This window comes from Callorhinchus milii, unplaced genomic scaffold (genome assembly GCF_018977255.1).
Source record: "Callorhinchus milii isolate IMCB2004 unplaced genomic scaffold, IMCB_Cmil_1.0 Scaffold1, whole genome shotgun sequence".
NCBI classification, from domain to species: Eukaryota; Metazoa; Chordata; class Chondrichthyes; order Chimaeriformes; family Callorhinchidae; genus Callorhinchus; species Callorhinchus milii.
Window position 1 is genome coordinate 68,311,321 of NW_024704742.1, and position 17,957 is coordinate 68,329,277.

Genomic DNA, 17,957 nt, shown 5'->3' on the forward strand with positions numbered 1-17,957 from the left:
TAACCGAGAACAATACATTAGGAAGCTCCAAGACAACAGAACAACAGGACACAGGTTTAGAGTTGTAAAGGGTAATTTCAGGACAGACACCAGCAGGATTTTCTTTACAACAACAACTTGCATTTGTACAGCACCCTTCACACAGGGCAGCATCCCAGAGCGCTTGACAGTGATGGAACAGAAAGCTGAGCCAGGTGGAGGGAGGAGATGACCGTATGCACAGTTGAAGAGGAAGGTCTTGAGTCGTGATCTAAAAGAGGGGAAGGAGGGGGCGAGGCAAAGGGATTGGGGAAGAGAGCTCTAAAGCTTCGGGGTTTAGATGGCTGAAAGCATGGCCGCTGATGGTAAAGTGGAGGGGACAAGGCGCAAGCAGGAGGCCAGAGACAGGGGCGCAGATGCAGCGGGTAGTGGAGTGGGGAGAAAGGAGGTCAGAAAGGTAGGGAGGTGCCAGAGTGCAAAGGGATTTACTTTACGCAGAGGGTATTCAACGATTGAAGCAGGGTTACCAGGAAAGATTGCCAGGTTGAGGCCAGGACGCTGGGACTCATTTTAAAAGCAGCTTGATGCTGTGATGGCTGTTAGGGTGGGTGTTCTGGAGGGATGGGATCGGATGGGCCAAAGGACCTCCTTCATCCAAACCGAATGTTGTGATCTTGGAAATTGGGCTAACTGATCGTTCCTGGAAACTCGGGAGAAGAAATTTGTGCATTATGATACAGAGCTAATTTTTCTTGTGAGTTATGGACATTAGCTGAGCAGACAAATTATGCAAAGACAATACTGTCTGTGCTCCAGAGCAACTGGCTGCTGGGGTGAGTTAGAATTCTTTTCCATCACATTGACTGCTGGGTTTCTGCCATTGATTTCCTCCCCTCAGTCTGTGGCCATTCAGACAGACAAGCGGAAAACACTATCAAACAAAGAAACACGTAAAGTCGACCGACAACGGAAAATATATATTTTACTACCTACCCTATAATGTGCTGGGGTGTTTTATAAGGCAATTGTGTTTTTAAAACCTCCAACAATTATATAAAGCCCTTTTACAAAAAACTCTCCGATTCCCTTTCTCTCTCTCTCTCCCTCTCCTCTTCTCTCTCATCCCTTCCCCCACCGTCTCTTTCACTGTCTTACTCTCTCTGTGTTTCCTTTCTGCTCTCCTTTTTTATCTCTTATCTCCCTCCCTATCTTCCCCTCTCCCTACCCCTCCTCTTCTCTGTCTCTCTGATGCTCTTTCTGCTTCTCCTTCCCCCACCCCTCCCTCTATCTGGCTCCCTCCCCCTTGCTCTCATTCTCTCATTAACTCCCTCACCTCTCTTTCCCTTCTCCTCTCTTGTCTCAATCCTCTTTGCTCTCCATCTCTATCTGTTCATCTCTCTCTCTCTTTCTATCTCTCATGGGATACTTCACATGCGGACAAAAAATCCAAGAAGGGACTATTATTTGAATGGAAGGAAAATAATATGTATGGAAAATGAAAAGGACTTGGGGGTCCTGAATGACAATAAATTGAAGCTCTCCCAACAATTCTCTGTGGCAGTGAGTAAAGCAAACCAGATGTATCAAAAGATCAATAGCAAGCCGAAATAGTGGGGTAATCCTGCCACTGGATTAATCATTGGTGAGACCTTATCTAGAGCACTGTGTACAGTTCTGGTCGCCGCAGTACAAAAAGGGTATTGGAGAAATCGAGAAGATACAGAGGATGGCAACCAAAATGATTGAGGGAATGGAAGGACCAGACTATGAGGAGCGACTAAGTAAATTGGGCATGTACACGCTGGAAAAGAGATTGAGAGGCGACACGGTTGCTGTCTTTAAGATTCTAAAGGGGTAAGATGATATAGATCATGACAGGCTGTTTCAACTTGTCCGGAATAGTAAAACCAGAGGTCACGGCCTGTGATTGGGGTAAATTCAGAACGAATCTACACAAACGCCATTTCAAGGAGCAAATAGTGAACCTGTGGAACTGGCTCCCTAGGGAGACAGTTGAAGCAGGAAGTGTTGATTCTTTCAAACACAGATTAGATAGTTTTCTTTTAGGAAATAGCATTATGGGATATAGTACATAGGTAGCTCAGGACATATGTGCATGCGACCACCAGGAAGGTGAAAGGCGAACTAGATGGGCCTTGGTCTTTTTTCGTCTCGCATTTCTTATGCTATTATGTTCTCTCTCTCCATCCCTCTCCTTCCCTCCCTTCCCCTGATGACTGGCTCCATCTTTTTATCTCCCTCTTTCTGTGTTTTTCTGCCTTCCTCCCTCTCTCTGTCAGTCTATCTCTCTCCCTCTTTCTCTGTCTCTCTGTCTGTGTCTTCACCCTCCCACCCCTCTCATCCCCATATCTATGTATGTGTTTGAAAACAAAAACAGAAGTCGCTGGGAGCACTCAGCAGGTCAGGCAGCATCTATGGAGAGAGGAAAGTGAGTCAATGTTTCGGGTCCACGATCATTCGTCAGAACTGGCAAATTGGCTGCCATGTTCTGATGAAGGGTTGTGGTCCCGAAACATTGACTCACTTTCCTCTCTCCATAGATGCTACTTGACCTGCTTCTGTGACTTCTGTTTTTGTTTTTAGAATTCCAGCATCTGCAGTATTTTGCATTTTATTTGTCTATCTATTTGTCTGTCTGCCTCTTGTTCTCTCCCCCTCTTTGTATTTCCCTCCCCCCCTGTCTATCTCTCACTCGCACTCTCTGTCTCTGCCTTTGTCTCGTCTGTCTCTCTATACCTCGGCCTCTCTAACTCCCTCCCCTTCTCTCTACTCATCCATGCTACCACTTGTAGGTCATTGAACTTTAAAATAGTAAACATAAGTTGGTCAAAACTTTCTTCAAAACAAACAAACATGCTAAATTTTCTCCTGTGCTACTTAAATATGTATTTTTCTTCAGATTCGAAGTGTCCTGTTGAGTTGGTTATTAACAAGATCCAGTGATACTATTTGAGAAGGGAGTTTCTCTCCTAGTGTCCTGGTCAATAATCCCCCAAATAAAATTGGGCACTCATTCCATGACAGGTTGTTGAACACTGTGTGCAAATTGGCTGCCACATTTGCCCATAAAATACACAGTCACTACACTTTACAGTGAAATCCTATGAACAGCTTTAAGATGGCTTCCCAATGTAAAAGGCTTTAGTAAATGGAATATTATTACTGCTGTGTCCAAATTGACCGCTCCGTTCATCTACAAATACACAGTCACTGGACATTTAAGGTGATCTTGAAGTTTTAGGTGCTGAATCAAATGCAAATTTTTTTATTAAAAGGGAATAGGACGCTAAAAGTTATAATATTTAGAAGCTTTTGCAATACTTGACATACCAGTGTGAAGTTAAAGGCTTTTTCCCCCTGAAAGTCCACAAGTCCACCCACAAAATTCACAGTCACTGCACTTTACAATACAAAATTTACATTTATAAAGCGCCATTCACCTCTGCAGGACGTGTCAAAGCCTTTCATGATGCTGTGGTAAATGGTTAATTATTATTGCTGTGTGCAAACTGTGTGGATTATTGAATCCTGTGAAGCACTTTGAGGTGTCTTGACGACATGATAAGGCACTGGATAAAATGTAAGGATTATTAGATGATATAAAAGAGTATATTCTGATACAGCAGTGCATTCTAATATAATTCAGATAATTTTGTTCAGCTGAGATCTGGATTTCTATTTTGCACAGGATATTTCAGTTATAACTCATAGCAACTATTTGCATTTATATAGTACCCCTCATGCAGCGTAGCAACCCAGAGCGCTTGACAGTGGCAGAGCACAACGCCAAGCCAGGGGAGGGGAGAGGTGAAGAGGAAGGTCTTTAGCTACGACCTGAAGGTGTGGAAGGAGGGGGCAAGTTGGAGTGATTGAGGGAGAGAATGCCAGAGTTCCGGGGTGTGAAGGCTGAAAGCATGGCCGACAATGGTGAGGTGGAGGGAACAAGGGACAAGCAAGAGGCCGGAGCCAGTGTCGTATATTTTTAAACTACCCAAGGGCGGAGGACAGACACAATAAAATGCAGGAGACGCAATAAAAGCTGAGAGTTTTGTAAACTCAATCAACATTCTCGAGGAGATTCATGCATTTCCCAAGGTTATGTGTTAACATAACGTTGGGAGTGCACAAATGGTTTAGAAAGAAGATATCTTTTGTTCCCTATACACACAAACACACACACACATGCACAGCTGTATTTTGTGTGATTCATTCGCTCGCTCAGATTGCAAAGAACAGTTGAAGCCACTGGGAGCACAGAATTAGAAGCGTTTATGGGGAAATAGGGTTGATCGATGGACTCTCTACCTGCTCGTATCTTCTCCCCAGCATAGATGAGCACACAGAATGATGCCCTCTGTGCAGTTCTGGCTCATTTTGGTCTAACCTTCCCCTCGAAGAGCTGCCAAACTTTTGCATGACTTGCAATAAGTTTTTGTAATAACGATAATAACTTTAAAAAAAGTCCCCAAGATGTGATGTTTGAATGGAAAAGCTGGAACGTGCTTAGCAATCGAATGGTGTCATTAAAATCAGCATTTCAAAAAAAATTGAATTTATGCAGAGATGAATTGGTAGAAACTAATGACGTCTATGCCAGAATTACTTGAGAGTATAAATAAGGATCTGGTCTGTTTCAGTTACCAGTACAAAGCGCAATATTTGTACGTTACCAGCATGCCTGAACTCTCTCTCCCTCTTTGGCTGCTTTGCCTTCTCGCCTTCTCTTCAGCTTGTTACATCCAAAACTGCCCCAGAGGAGGCAGGAGATCAGCGATGGAGGTGACCATGAGGCAGGTAAGGAGGGTAAAGCTTCCACTCGGAGTGAGTATTATTTTAAATCTACCATTTTCATTGTCTGATAAAGGACTCGAGATTCTTAAATTAATCCCTCAAAAAAAATGTGGTCACTCAATCCACAACTGTTCATGGGACACTGCTGTGCGTAATTGGCTGCCGGGTTTTGCTCACAAATATAGTCAGTTCACTTTACAGTCTATTCTGTGAAGCGCTTTGAGACGTCTAGAAGACATGAAATGTGCTATATCAATTGCAAGGATTATTATTATTAACACCCCTCTCTGGATCGAAACTCTGAGTGTCCAGTGCCTTGGGATGTCCTCCCAACGTGAAAGGCGCTATACAAATGTAATTTTGTTGTTGTTGTTGATTGTATTTAAGAAGTAGAAATCTTCCAAACTTTCTCACACCCTTGAAAGTTTATGGATGAGATTTATTTCTTTTTTGTGAGGTTGGGGTTTGGTTGGAGTTGTTGAATCAGTTCTAGGCAGATTTACAATCAGACACTGTTTTTTTACACACACTACCCACCCCACCCTCGCTCCCCCTCACCCCCCCACACACACAGCACTCCCAAGGTACTGGCTTAGCTCAGTTTGGCTCTCTTGCCTTTGAGTCAGAAGGTTGTAGGTTCAAACCTCCATGTTGGGACTTTGACCTCACTGTCTAGGCTGACATAATGCTGGGAGGGGGGAGGGAGTTCTGCATTGTTGAAGGTGCCGTACTTCAGATGAGAGATTAAACCCCATCTGCCCATTCAGGTGGACGTTAAAGATCCCATCACACTATTCAAAAAGAGAAAGGAGTTTCTCTCTTCCAGTGTCCTGGCCAAAAATCCCTCAAATAAAATGAGTCATTCTGACTTGAAATGTGATGTATGAATGTAAACTGTGTTGAAGAATTCAAGTTTCTCACAGGACTCGCCCTTTATTCGCTTTGTTCTTTCTTCTACAATTGTTCAGGGGATTGCAGTAGCGTTTTGGCCAGTTGTTCAATTTATATGAGTTCAGCAGTATGCTGTTTGACTTTCAGCCTGGCTCAGTCGGTAGCTCTTACCTCTGAGTCAGAAGGTTGTGGGTTCAAGGCCTGCATCAACTGACAGTCCAGTACAGTGTTAGGGTGCACTGGATTGTTGGAGGTTTCGTCTCTCAGATGAGACTTTGAACCAACCTGTTCAGCAAGACGTTAAAGTTCCTGTGGCACTGCTCGAAAGACAGAAAGGAGTTTCTCCCGGTGTCCTGGCTGACAATCCCCCAAATAAAATGGGTTATTAACTCCTTGACTCTTTTGTGGGACATGGATTAATGCAAATTGGCGACCTGATTCAAATGTAATGATTATTATTTTTACTTGCCTACAATATACACAGTGGCTACACTTAAGAGTGTGCAATTTATTCATATACAAAGTCTCCAGCACTGCAATCTTTATATCTACCTTCATACTCCACAAGTCTTCACAGGGCTCCATAATTCAAGTACTGTGCATCTAGACCCCAGTGGGATTTCTCTCCAGAGCTGAGCAGCTAAGTAATGTGAATCAAATGAAAGATCAGTTTAAACTCTAGCGAGACACTATCTAGAAATCAGAAGATAAAGTAGATTACTGGCAATAACAAAGGCAAATGCTGAATATTCACAGCTGGATATTCGAGCACCAGAAAGCGAAGGGTTAAGGTTTCTGGTTGGAAACCCTGCCTTTTCTCTTCCTTAGGTGAAACCATTTGCAATGACCAGGCGTGAGTGGCTACAGCTATCAGGAAGTATTGCACAGGTTAGAGCTTTTCCCTTTGGAGGTGAGACCATCAGGAGGGGAATCAGATCAAGGTGTTTAAGGTTATGAAAGGATTTGATAAAGTGGATGTTGATAGACTGTTTCCACTTGTTGGTGAGTCCAAAATTAGAGGGTATCAATTCTAAGACAGCCAGTAGCAGATCTAACAGGGAGTTTAGGAGGAACGCCTTCATGCAGAAGGTGGTGAGAATATGGAGCTCGCTGCAGGAAGCTGTGATTGAAGCTTAAAGCATCAATGCATTTAAGAAGAAACTTCATACATGCATGAAGAAGAAGAAGGGAATCACCAAGGGGAAAAGGAGTGGTGCAAGCTTGTTCACAGGTGTAGCATTTGAGGTGAGACATAAAGTCAGAAAGAGTGGTAGAGGAAGGGGGTTCCAGCGGTTACGGGTGTAATTCTACTAATAATATAATAATACAACAACAACAACAACAAGATTCCATTTATAGAGCGCCTTTCACGTCAGGAGGACGTCCCAAGGCGCTGAATAATAATAATTATAATAATAATAATAATAATAATCATCCTTACATTTGATATAGCACCTTCACAGGATATACTGTAAAGTGGATTGACTGTATTTTGTTGGCGAAACATAGCAGCCATTTTTGCGCACAGCAATATCCCACAAACAGTAATGAAGTGAGTGACCAACTTTATTTGGGGGTTTGTTGGCCAGGACACCAGGAGAAACGCCCTTCTCAAATAATGCCTTGGGATCTTTGTACGTCCACCTGAACAGGCAGATGGGATCTCGGTTTCAAACATTGCAACCCCTCCCCCCTCCCCACCCGCCAGCACGGCATCGGAGTATTAGCTGAGACTATGTGATTCCAAGTCCCAACGGGACGTTCGAACCACAACCTTCTTACTCAGAGACAAGAACACTACCAATGAGCCGGTCTCAACCTTCAGTTCCAACATTGCATGCAAATTATAGTCATTGCACTTTACAGAAAATCCCTGGAAGTGAGACAGCCTCCTGACATGAAAAGCACTGGATATAATTATATATAATTATAGAATAATAATCCTTGCATTTGACATAGAGCCTTATCACGTCGTTTAGATAACAACAACTTGCATTTATACAGTGCCCTTCACACACAATTGAACACAGCAGTGTCCCACAAATGGTCTGGATTGAGTGACCAAATTATTATTATTTGAATTTTTTTGAAGGGATTATTACCACTGGAAAAGTGATCCACCAATCAACTAACAACCGGGTTCCCACTTACTGCTAGGTAAACAGGCGTGTGGAGTAAGGAAAATTGCCTAAGATTTCGTTTCATCCAGTAATCGAACCCGAGTCCGCTTGCTTGCGAGGTGAATGCAATAACCACTACAATACAGGACTCCACAGTTAGAACAAAACTTTCTTCACAAAGAACTTAACAATCCACCCCCTCCCCGCTCTTCTGTTCCAGTGTTTGCCGTGTGGCCCGGACAACAGGGGCCGCTGCTTCGGGCCCCGCATTTGCTGCGGTCGGGACATTGGCTGCTACGTGGGGACGGCGGAGACGCTGGGATGTCGGGGGGAGGATTACCTGCCATCCCCGTGTGAACCCGCGGGAAGGCCCTGCGGCTCAGAGCGCGGCAAGTGTGCCTCACCGGGAATCTGCTGTGATGATGGTAAAATCCCCATTACTTTGCAATTACCTCACAAAACACAAACCTTGGTCATCAGCCAGCCTCAGTCAGTCACCATTCTCACCTCCGAGTCAAGAAGGTTGTGGGTTCAAACCCCATGTTAGTACTTGGAATCATATAGTCCAAGATTACACTCCAATCAATGCTGGGGGTGTGTTGCACTGTCAGAGTTGCTGTCCTTCGGATGAGACGTTAAACCAAGGTTCTGTCTACCTGTATACCTGGACGTTAACATCCTATGGCACTATTTGAAAAGAGAAGGGAGTTTCTCCCATTGTCCGTCCCCATGTAGCAGCCCACAGCAAATGCGGGGCCAGAACAAGCACCCAAATAAAATTAGTCACTCACTGCCTCAATCCTTCCATCTTGCCCCTTCCTTGTCCATGCGAAGCGAAGTCCTTATTAACATTTTGCATAGAAAGCAAACAGGATATTGACGACTTAAGCGATATTGAAGAGTTAAGCCTGGGTCGAGTTTACTGTGAATGGAAGTTTTTGTTGTTGTTGTCATTCACTCCATGGCTGTTTGTGGGATGTTAATATGCACAAATTGGCTGCATTATTGGCAAATTTCTCTTGGTTTGCACCTTAAATAGTACAGAATTGTGGAAAATCCTTAATTGATTTTTTTTTTTGGTCAGCTGGGATATATGCGGAAACCCATCACCATGCTTAAGAGTATCCCAACCAAACCGAGAATTTCATGCATCCCACCTACACATGGAAATCCCAGAAATAACTTGTTGGAATGGAAAGCGCACTCTCTCCCTGGAGGGACACATCCTGCTTACCTAATTCCAGAAAGTATTAGGCGCAGGTTGGCAAGAGCCAAGGCTTGGGGACCCCAGAATGTGTGTTGGGGTAATTGCTGGAGTCTAACCAGCTAAAATCACATAGCTTGCCATTGATATCGCTGACTGGCAAGCTTTCCCACTGCTTGTACAGCTAGGATCACCCTACTCATTAGGGCTTTGGCTTGCAGGGTTAACACGGGTCGAGTAAGAGGATTCCCTGGCCACAGTGACTGGTCAAATAATAATAATAATAATCATCCTCCTTGCATTAGATATAGCATCTTATCACACCACCACACGGCTGTTTACCTAGCAGTAAGTAAGAATCGAGTTTTTAGTTATTTACTGTGAAGTGCAGTGACTGTGTAAAACAAGCACGGCAGCCAATTTGCACACAGTCAGTGTCCCACAGACAGCCACGAATTTGCAAGCTACTTTTTCTTATTGTGCATCAGTAATGTCTTGACTATTTTTCTTCCTGCCTTTCAGAGAGCTGCACAGTGGACTCTGTGTGCTCGGAGAATGAGAACGAAGGGATACACTTTAACGTGGGAAGAAACTTGACCCATACAGACAGTGCTGCCACCAACCTCCTCATAAGATTAATGCTCTTGTCCAAAGGCAACCCCAAAGAAGTACCAGGCGGTATCAAATAATACACTGCAGGCACGATCTTTAATGCTGTCTTTGAAAATAAAACGTACAATAGGAAAAGAGCATGTTTTGGAGAGGGTGTTTTATATGGTTTCTGTATTAATCAGCGAGACGTAAAGCAATGCATGCTATTCCATAACCCACAACAACATCAACAACTTGCACTTATAATTTTGTATCAGTAACTTACTATAAGTCTCAGAGAGTGTTATAACAAAGTTCTTCTTTGATGACATATCCTGGGGTGTTAAACTGAATATTTATAGAATTAAGGAATCTTACAGCACAGAAGGAAGCCATTCGGTCCACTGTGCCTGTGCCGGCTCTTTGAAAGAGCTACCGACCAGTCCCACTCCTCCACTCTTATCCCAGAGCCCCTTTTCAAATGCTGAGAGTTACTAATTATACATTGTGTCAAATTAAGATTTTGGTTTGTTTCCTAAACTCTTAATTTTTAAAAATATATTTCAAAATAAAAGTGCAAGTCAAATCTTCCCACTGTTGAATAGCTCATCAAAGAGGCATTTAAGCAAGCATGTGTACATTTACAGCCCAAATAAAATATTTTATTGCTTAACATAACTGCAGTCTGGCATTGTCTTTTGTGGATTTATTTCCGTGTGCAAAAATCAGATCAGTGACAACTCTCGCCCACGCAAGAACTTTCACTGAGGAAAACGGTTCAAAGCAACAGTGGGGATACAACAGCTTGTATTCAACCTTCACTCAATCCACAACTGTTTGTGGGACACTGCTGTGCGCAATTGGCTGCTGTGTTTCGTCTACAAAATATACAGTCAATTCACTTTACAGTATATTCTGTGAAGCACTTTGAGATGTCTCAACAACGTGATAAGGCGCTATATTAAGTGCAAGAATTATTATATAATTATACACACATGGTAATGTCCTAGAACGCTGTCTAACGGCGGGGTTGGATACTGACCATGGGGGAGAGGGAGATAACTACAATAATAGTAATAAATCGTGCATTTGATATAGTGCCTTAGTATGTTGTTGAGCTATCTCAAAGCACTTCACAGGATAGACTAAAGTTGACTGACTGCTTGTATTTTGTGGGTGAATGCAGCAACCAATTTGCACACAGCAATGTCCCACAAACAGCCATGAAGTGCAATCAAAGAGATAAGTGTTAAGGTGGGATTTAAAGAGGGACAAGACAGAGGGAGATTAAGGCAGAGAGTTCCAGAGGTTAGTGGTTGAAGGTACGTCACCGATGGTAGCTTGGGAATGTGCCAGTAGCTCTGTGCCAGCTGAGCCAAGGAGGCGGGCAGAGGAGTGGGATACATTTACATTCGTACAGCACCTGCCATTGTCAGGAGAATGTCTCAAAGCGCTTGGCAATTCTGGCTGAGCACCTGAGCCAGGAATGGGAGACAAGTGCCTTGGGATGTCCTCCCGACTTGAAAGGCATTGAGTCAACAACAATAACACCTTGCATTTATATAGCACCCTTCACGCGGGCAGAGTGTCGAAGCGCTTAACAGTAGTGGAGCCTGATGCCGAGCCGGGGGGAGGGAGGAGGTGACCATAAGCACGGTCGAAGAGGAAGGTCTTCAGTCATGATCTAAAAGAGGGGAGAGAGGGGGCAAGGTGGAGGGATTGAGGGAGAGAGCTTTAAAGCTTCAGAGGATGATGGCTGAAAGTGCGAGCACTGATGGTGGAGAGGAGGGGACGAGGGACAAGCCTAGGAGACTAGAGTCGACGGGAGTGGGGAGGGTTAAAGATAACTGAAAGCGCGGTCAAAGAGCTAAGTTTTGAGACAAACCTTGAAAGAAGGGAGGGAGGGATTGAGTCGGATAGGCTCGAGGATGGGGTTGCAGAGAATGAGTAGGGAGACAAGGAGTGGAGGTTGAGGATGTTGACCACAGAAAAGTCTGCATTTAAGAATTTACCAAATTCTGCACTCTCAGAAATGTTAAATCCGAGTAGAGTAAAACTACACCCAGGTGGAATTTATAAACAACAGTATTTAAAGATGGTTTTAAAGCAGAGAGAGAGAGTGCAAGACAAAAACATTTTAAGCAATAACAATCCTTACATTTGATATCGTGCTACAACATGTTGTCACAGCGCTTCGCATGATTTTTACTGTAAAGTTTAGTGAGTGTGACCCTGTAGGTGAGCGATTTTAAAATACTTCCAGAGGGTGAGGATACTATGGGTGAAAGGTCAGCCACCAATGGTGGGATTGGGAGTGGTTGGGATGAAGAAAGGTGAATTGAGAAGTGAAGGAGTGCAGTGTATGGGCTGGAAATTACAGAGTGGGACAAGGTCATGAAGGTACTTAAAGATCTGCTCCAGGTCCAAGAGATAGGTTCACTAAATGTTAGTATCTGAATGTATATTTAGTTCAATTTCTTCTTTTTGCACAATATAAGTGTTTTAGCTTGGCTCAGTTGGTAGCCCTCTCACCTATGAGTCAGAAGGTTGTGGGTTCAAGCCCCACATCGGGACTTGGAACTCATATAGTCTAGGTTTACACTCCAGTACCGTGCTGGGGTTGTACTGTGTTGTCGGAGATGCCGTCATTCAGATGAAAAATTCAATGGAGAACAATCTCACTACCCTCTGCGTGAAGAGGTTCCTTCTGAAATTTTAAGGCAAAATGGCTAAAACTAGATGGAATTACAGTGCTCAGGGTGAGCTGGCAAGTGAGCACATTATGAGATGTGATCACATTGACATTGGCGTGATCATTAATCAGGAGCTGGTTCTTCTTGGATTACAGCTATCACCATTTTTTTAATGAAAATCTGAATAACAATGATAATCCTTGCATTTAATACAGCACCTTATCATGTCTTCGAGTAATCTCAAAGCGCTTCACAGGATACATTGTAATGTGAGTTGACTATGTATTTTGTGGGTAAAATGTGGCAGCCAATTGCACACAGCAGTGTCCCACAAACAGTTGTGGATTGAGTGACCACATTATTAAATATATAATTTGAAGGAGGGCAGAACCAGGCTGAAAGAGTGATAGCGGCGACAGCCAATGAGAAGAGCAGCAGCTGATCTGGAGGCACGCAGAGCTTAAATTATAATAACAATCCTTAGATATGATATAATGCCTTTCACGTCGGGAGGAGGTAAAGAGGATTAATGAGGCAAATTTTGACTCTGTGTTTTGTGGGCGAACGCGACAGCCAATCTGGGCATGGCAATGTCCCACAAACAGCCATGGAGTGAATGAACAATTTTACGTTAAGGGTTGTTTGCCAGTTTACCAGGAGAAACTCTTTTCTCATTTCTAATAATGTCATTTTTTTGGTCACCCAGATCTTGAGGTAACCTATCACCATGCTCAAACACATCCAAAACTCTGACCCGCATTCTCACCCACACCAAACTCTGCACACTCATCACTCCAGTCCTCAACAGTCTCCATTGGATCTTTGTCTCCCAGTGGATCAATTTCAAGGCTCTGAGCACCGTCACCTATAAATGTCTTGGAAAAATCTATTTGATTGCTTTTCCGGGTGTATTTAATACAAAATTATAATAATTGCTTACTCAATCCACAACTGTAAGTGCTGGAGTTTAACCAGCTAAAACTGCACAGCTTGTCATTGAGGGAACTGGCAAGCTTCCTGCTGCTTGTCCTCAGAGGTGAGAGCACTACCAACTGAGCCAGTCTACCCTTAATGCTCTTACTTCCAAAGTAAATAGCTTTTAAACATCCCGGTTAACATTGCTTTTAGAACCTTCTGGGGGAATGCATTCCACTTCTCTATATCTCTCTCAATCGCTCTCTCTTAAATTTTTCAGATTTCTCTGAACAAACAAATTCAATGAAAGCCATTGTCTTTCAAGCAAAAAAATAAATCTGCTGCTGGTGGCAAATATAACAGTAACCAAAAATAAATGTTGGAACCTAATCCACGACTGTTTATGGGACACTGCTGTGCACAATTGGCTGCCGTGTTTCCTCTACAAAATATACAGTCAATCCACTTTACAATGTATTCTGTGAAGTGCTTTGAGATGTTTCAACGACGTGATAAGTCACTATATCAATGCAAGGATTATTATTATTTATATTATTCATGTTGGAAGGAATTTTCAAAGTGCTTCACAGGATATACTGCAAAGTGGAGTTGTATGTTGTGGGTGAACACAGCAGCCAATTTGCACACAGCAATGTCTCACAAACAGCCATGAAGTGAGGACTTTCAATTTTAATCGGGGGAATTTTGGCCAGGACTCCGAGAGAGAGAAACTCCCTTCTCTTTTCGAGTAGCAGTTTGACGTGTCCCACAACCAATCATAAATAGAACGACTGATTTTAGCGGGGGGAACTGTTGGCCAGGACACGAGAGGAATTTTGGTTAAAAAAAAGCCATTAGGTAAAAGAATGTGACAGGATTTGCAGGCAAGTATGAATGCCTGTTTTTAGCCCATGGTTTTATTAATTTAATTCATTTGGATCTGATTATGCACAGTAGGTACATTTCCCTTCCTTTCACAGGCATGACACTGACGCACACCCAGCACTGGCTAATGCATATGTAGGAGAATGGTCATGGTGACTAATCAGCAGCTAACTCAAAGCTATTTATGCTCTTTCACGTCTGGGGTCTCGGGATCAAATGAATCGCGTAAAATACATTACAGCACAAGATTACACTTATACAGAGCCTTTCACGTCAGGAGGATGTCCCAAGGGCACTCAACAATTTTAGCTTGGAACCTGAGCTGGGAGCCCAGGTCAAAAAGTAACAGTCGAAGATGGACTGACTTAGACTTGTGCAAATGTTCGGGAGTTGCTGCTTGACAGCCCATGGGCCACCTTTCCTGGTAACCCTGTTCCATTTGTTAATTACATCCTGGAAAAGAAAACCTTCCTGGTGTCTTTACAACCCTAAACCTGTATCCCCTTGTTTTACTGTCTTTATGCATCCTAAAGTATTGTTACTTTCCCAATCCAATTTAAAATGTTATACACCTCTATTGGCCGAAGCAGCCCTTTTATGTCAAGGTCACCAAAACCACAGAGATTTACAAAAGATGAATTAGCACAGAAACAGACCAGTCGACCAACCAATCCATGCCGGTGTTTACACTCCACATGAATTTTTACCCATATTGTATTGCAAAGACCTTTAGTACTACAAGAGAGTATCGTTGAGTCCTGTAACATAGTGGTTAGTGTGCTTGCCTCATATGCGAGAGGACCCGCGTTTGATTCCCAGGCAGGGTGAAACCTTAAACAAGTTCCCTTACTCCACACACTTCTGTTTACCTAGTAGTAAGTAGGAACCTGGTTGTTATTCGACTGTCAGATCACTTTCCAGGAGTAATAATCACTCCCACGCCAAAAAATAAATTTGGTCACTCAATCCAGGAGTGTTTGTGGGATAATGTGTGTATGCAATTGGCTGCTGTGTTTTGCCGATAAAGTATACAGTCAATTCACTTTACACTATATTCTGTGAAGCGCTTTGAGACGTCTCAATGACATGATAAGATGCTATATCAAATGCAAGGATTATTAATATTAAGGGAGGAATTATTTGAGAGGTTATAAAGTCAAGGTAGATAGGACGTTGGGAATGGATGCACAAGGTGGGGTTTAACTTGACTTCCTCCAATGCTCAAGCAATTTCTCCTAAGAGGTTGTATCAATGATAGAGTTGTTTTTGGAAGGTAAGAGCTAAATGAATGGGGTGGAGGTGGGGGGGTGGTGGGGGGGTGATCTGGAGGCATAAGATCTGATGGCCCAAAGGCCATCTAGATCAATCTTGTGATCTTGTGAATGGATTGAAATGGCTTTTATTTATTCCTATTTTGTCTTCTTACCTTCAATGGCTGTGCCAAGAGAGGAAGTGTGAGAGACAACAACATGCATTTATATAGCCTTCATGCAGGGCAACTCGCAGCACTTAAAGAGACAGACAAATACAGAGAAACACAGATAGATTTTGTTTTGGGTAGCCAGATGTTTGCCAACAGCGGAAACCCATCATCATGCTCTTAAAAGCATTCAAACCAAGCTGACAATTCCATGTATCCCACCTACACATGGACATCCCAGAGATAGATTGTTGGAATGGAATGTGCACTCTCTCCCTGGAGGGGCACATCCTGTTTACTTAATTCCTGAAAGTATTAGCCCGGTTGGTAAGAGCCAAGGCTTGGGGACCCCAGAGTGTGCGTTGGGATAACTGCTGGAGTCGAACCAACTAAAACTACATAGCTTGCCATTGAGATTGCTGTCTATATCTGATAGATATAGAAAAAGATGAATACAGAAAGAGAAAGAGAAAGAGAAAGAAAGAGAATCCAACAATCATTACTATAAACACATGTATATGCAAGAAAGTTAACAGAAAGGACTGTTGAGTTAGACTGGGCATCAAACATGCACATCAGTAAACTGAATAAGTATGTAACCTTTCGGGTTAATACAATTTACATCAATTAATTGAAATGAATTCTGACAGATCACGGACTTGCAGGAAAAAATCATATTTTTCATTAAAATAATTGTCAAAATGTCCCATTAACAAGCCATTAACTAACTAATTTAATGTACAGATGCAAAATCAGAAGATATAATTGATACAGGACCTTAGCTTACACTCGTCATTTCACTCTCGCTGTGTCAGAGCAAAGCAGATAAGATGGAATGCATTCCATGAGTGTAGTTTTCTAACACTCCAAAGTGAAGTCTGAATAATTCTTGCATTTGTTATATAGTACCGTTTCACATCAGGAAGACTTCTTAAAGGGCACAGGGTTTACTGTAAAGTGTTGTGACTGTGAACTTATAGATGAACGTGGCAGATTATGGGCCAATGCCCTAGGAGAAACTCCCTTCTCTTTTCAAATAGTGCTGTGGGTTCTTTAATGTCCTCCTGAACAAAGAGAGGCAAGAGGTTTAACATCTCACCCGAAGGATGATGCCTCCATCAATGCAGCATTCCCCCAGCACTGCACTGTAATGTAGACCTAGACTAAGTAAGTTCAGAGTCCCAAAGTACCCAAAAGGGGAGAAATCTCTCCTGGATCTAGATTGATTCTATTTTATTAGCATCTGGGGCAGAGCAGAATTTGGCCAATTGTTGAAGCTATTGTTGAAAGAAACTTGCAGAAAACTGCTGCCAAAATTAAGACTGCATTTAGGATTTGCCACATCTGGACACTCTAACGTATGCTTGTGGAACATTATGGTGTGCAATTGGCTGCCGCCTTTTGCCCACAAAAATTCACTTTACAGTATATTCTGTGAAGCACTTTGCAATGTCTCAATGATGCGATGAGGGGCTATATTAACTGCAAGGATTATTATTATTTATTTGTTCGTGTTGTTATTTATTCAATCAATGCTTGGGCAGGGGAAGTCAGCGTAATAAATTCTTGTATCCCACATAAAGAGAAGTCTTGCAGGGGACTTGATTGAGGTATGTGAACTGTGAAACATGATAAAGAACAATGCTTTCAACTAGTCCAAGATAACTGGTCCAAGTCCAGGAATAAAAAGTTATGGGCAGACACCAGGAAGTTTTACTTTACACTGAGAGTGATCGAGGGCTGAGTCAGAAGTTGTCAGAGAAGATGACTGAGATCAATGGATTGATTCATTTCAGAAGTAACTTGCTGCTATAATGGGAAGACAGACCAGGGGCCGTGGCTCTAGATCGATAAGATCCAATGGACCAAAAAGCGTTCTTCATCTTTAGTGATTAAATTTACTGAGTTTAACTCAGTTGACCTCACCCTTCCAGAACACCCAGCCATCTGTCCTCCCATCACAACATTGAGCAGTTTTTTAGATGAGTCCCAGTGTTCTGGACTCAAGCATCCTTCCTTTTCCAGTTGTTATTGTATTCTGTGTACACAAAATACTACAGCAACAGCAACTTGCATTTATTTAGGGACCTTCACTTTTCACTCACAAAATAGTTAATCCACTTTACAATATATTCAGTGTGAAGCAAACTCTTTGAGACGTCTCAGCGACATGATAAGGTACTATATCAAACGCAAGGATTATTACTATTAACAACTAAAACATAATTGGTAAATGTATTCAGATTGTGAATCTCTGCATTCATGTCGTTGAATGAATTAAGTCCCATTTTACTAATTTAGAAAAAAAATGTACAAGTGAAAGACGTCAGGAGCTGTGACTGAGTCCAGGTGAATCGTGAGTGGGGCCGGCATCCAGCTCATTACAATACTTTAGACAATGTATTTAGTCTGGGCTAAATTAGCGGGATTGTACAGTGTCTGCACTC

The 17,957-nt window shown here is 42.7% G+C and overlaps 1 protein-coding gene across 1 annotated transcript; it reads left to right on the forward strand.

Moving 5' to 3' along the window:
* Positions 1 to 4,645: 4,645 nt before the first annotated feature.
* Positions 4,646 to 10,012, forward strand: LOC103181495 (oxytocin-neurophysin 1-like). The gene is made up of 3 exons (XM_007898015.2): positions 4,646 to 4,794; positions 8,023 to 8,227; positions 9,529 to 10,012. Exons 1-3 carry the CDS (start codon positions 4,675 to 4,677, stop codon positions 9,693 to 9,695), a joined length of 492 nt encoding a protein of 163 aa, XP_007896206.2. The 5' UTR covers positions 4,646 to 4,674; the 3' UTR covers positions 9,696 to 10,012.
* Positions 10,013 to 17,957: the final 7,945 nt, after the last annotated feature.

Excerpts from the sequence above, each read along its gene's own strand:
- LOC103181495 (XM_007898015.2), top strand. The coding sequence starts at position 4,675 with ATGCCTGAACTCTCTCTCCCTCTTTGGCTGCTTTGCCTTCTCGCCTTC. Across the intron at positions 4,795-8,022 it reads TGGAGGTGACCATGAGGCAG|TGTTTGCCGTGTGGCCCGGA; the intron begins GTAAGGAGGGTA and ends CTTCTGTTCCAG. Across the intron at positions 8,228-9,528 it reads GGGAATCTGCTGTGATGATG|AGAGCTGCACAGTGGACTCT; the intron begins GTAAAATCCCCA and ends CCTGCCTTTCAG.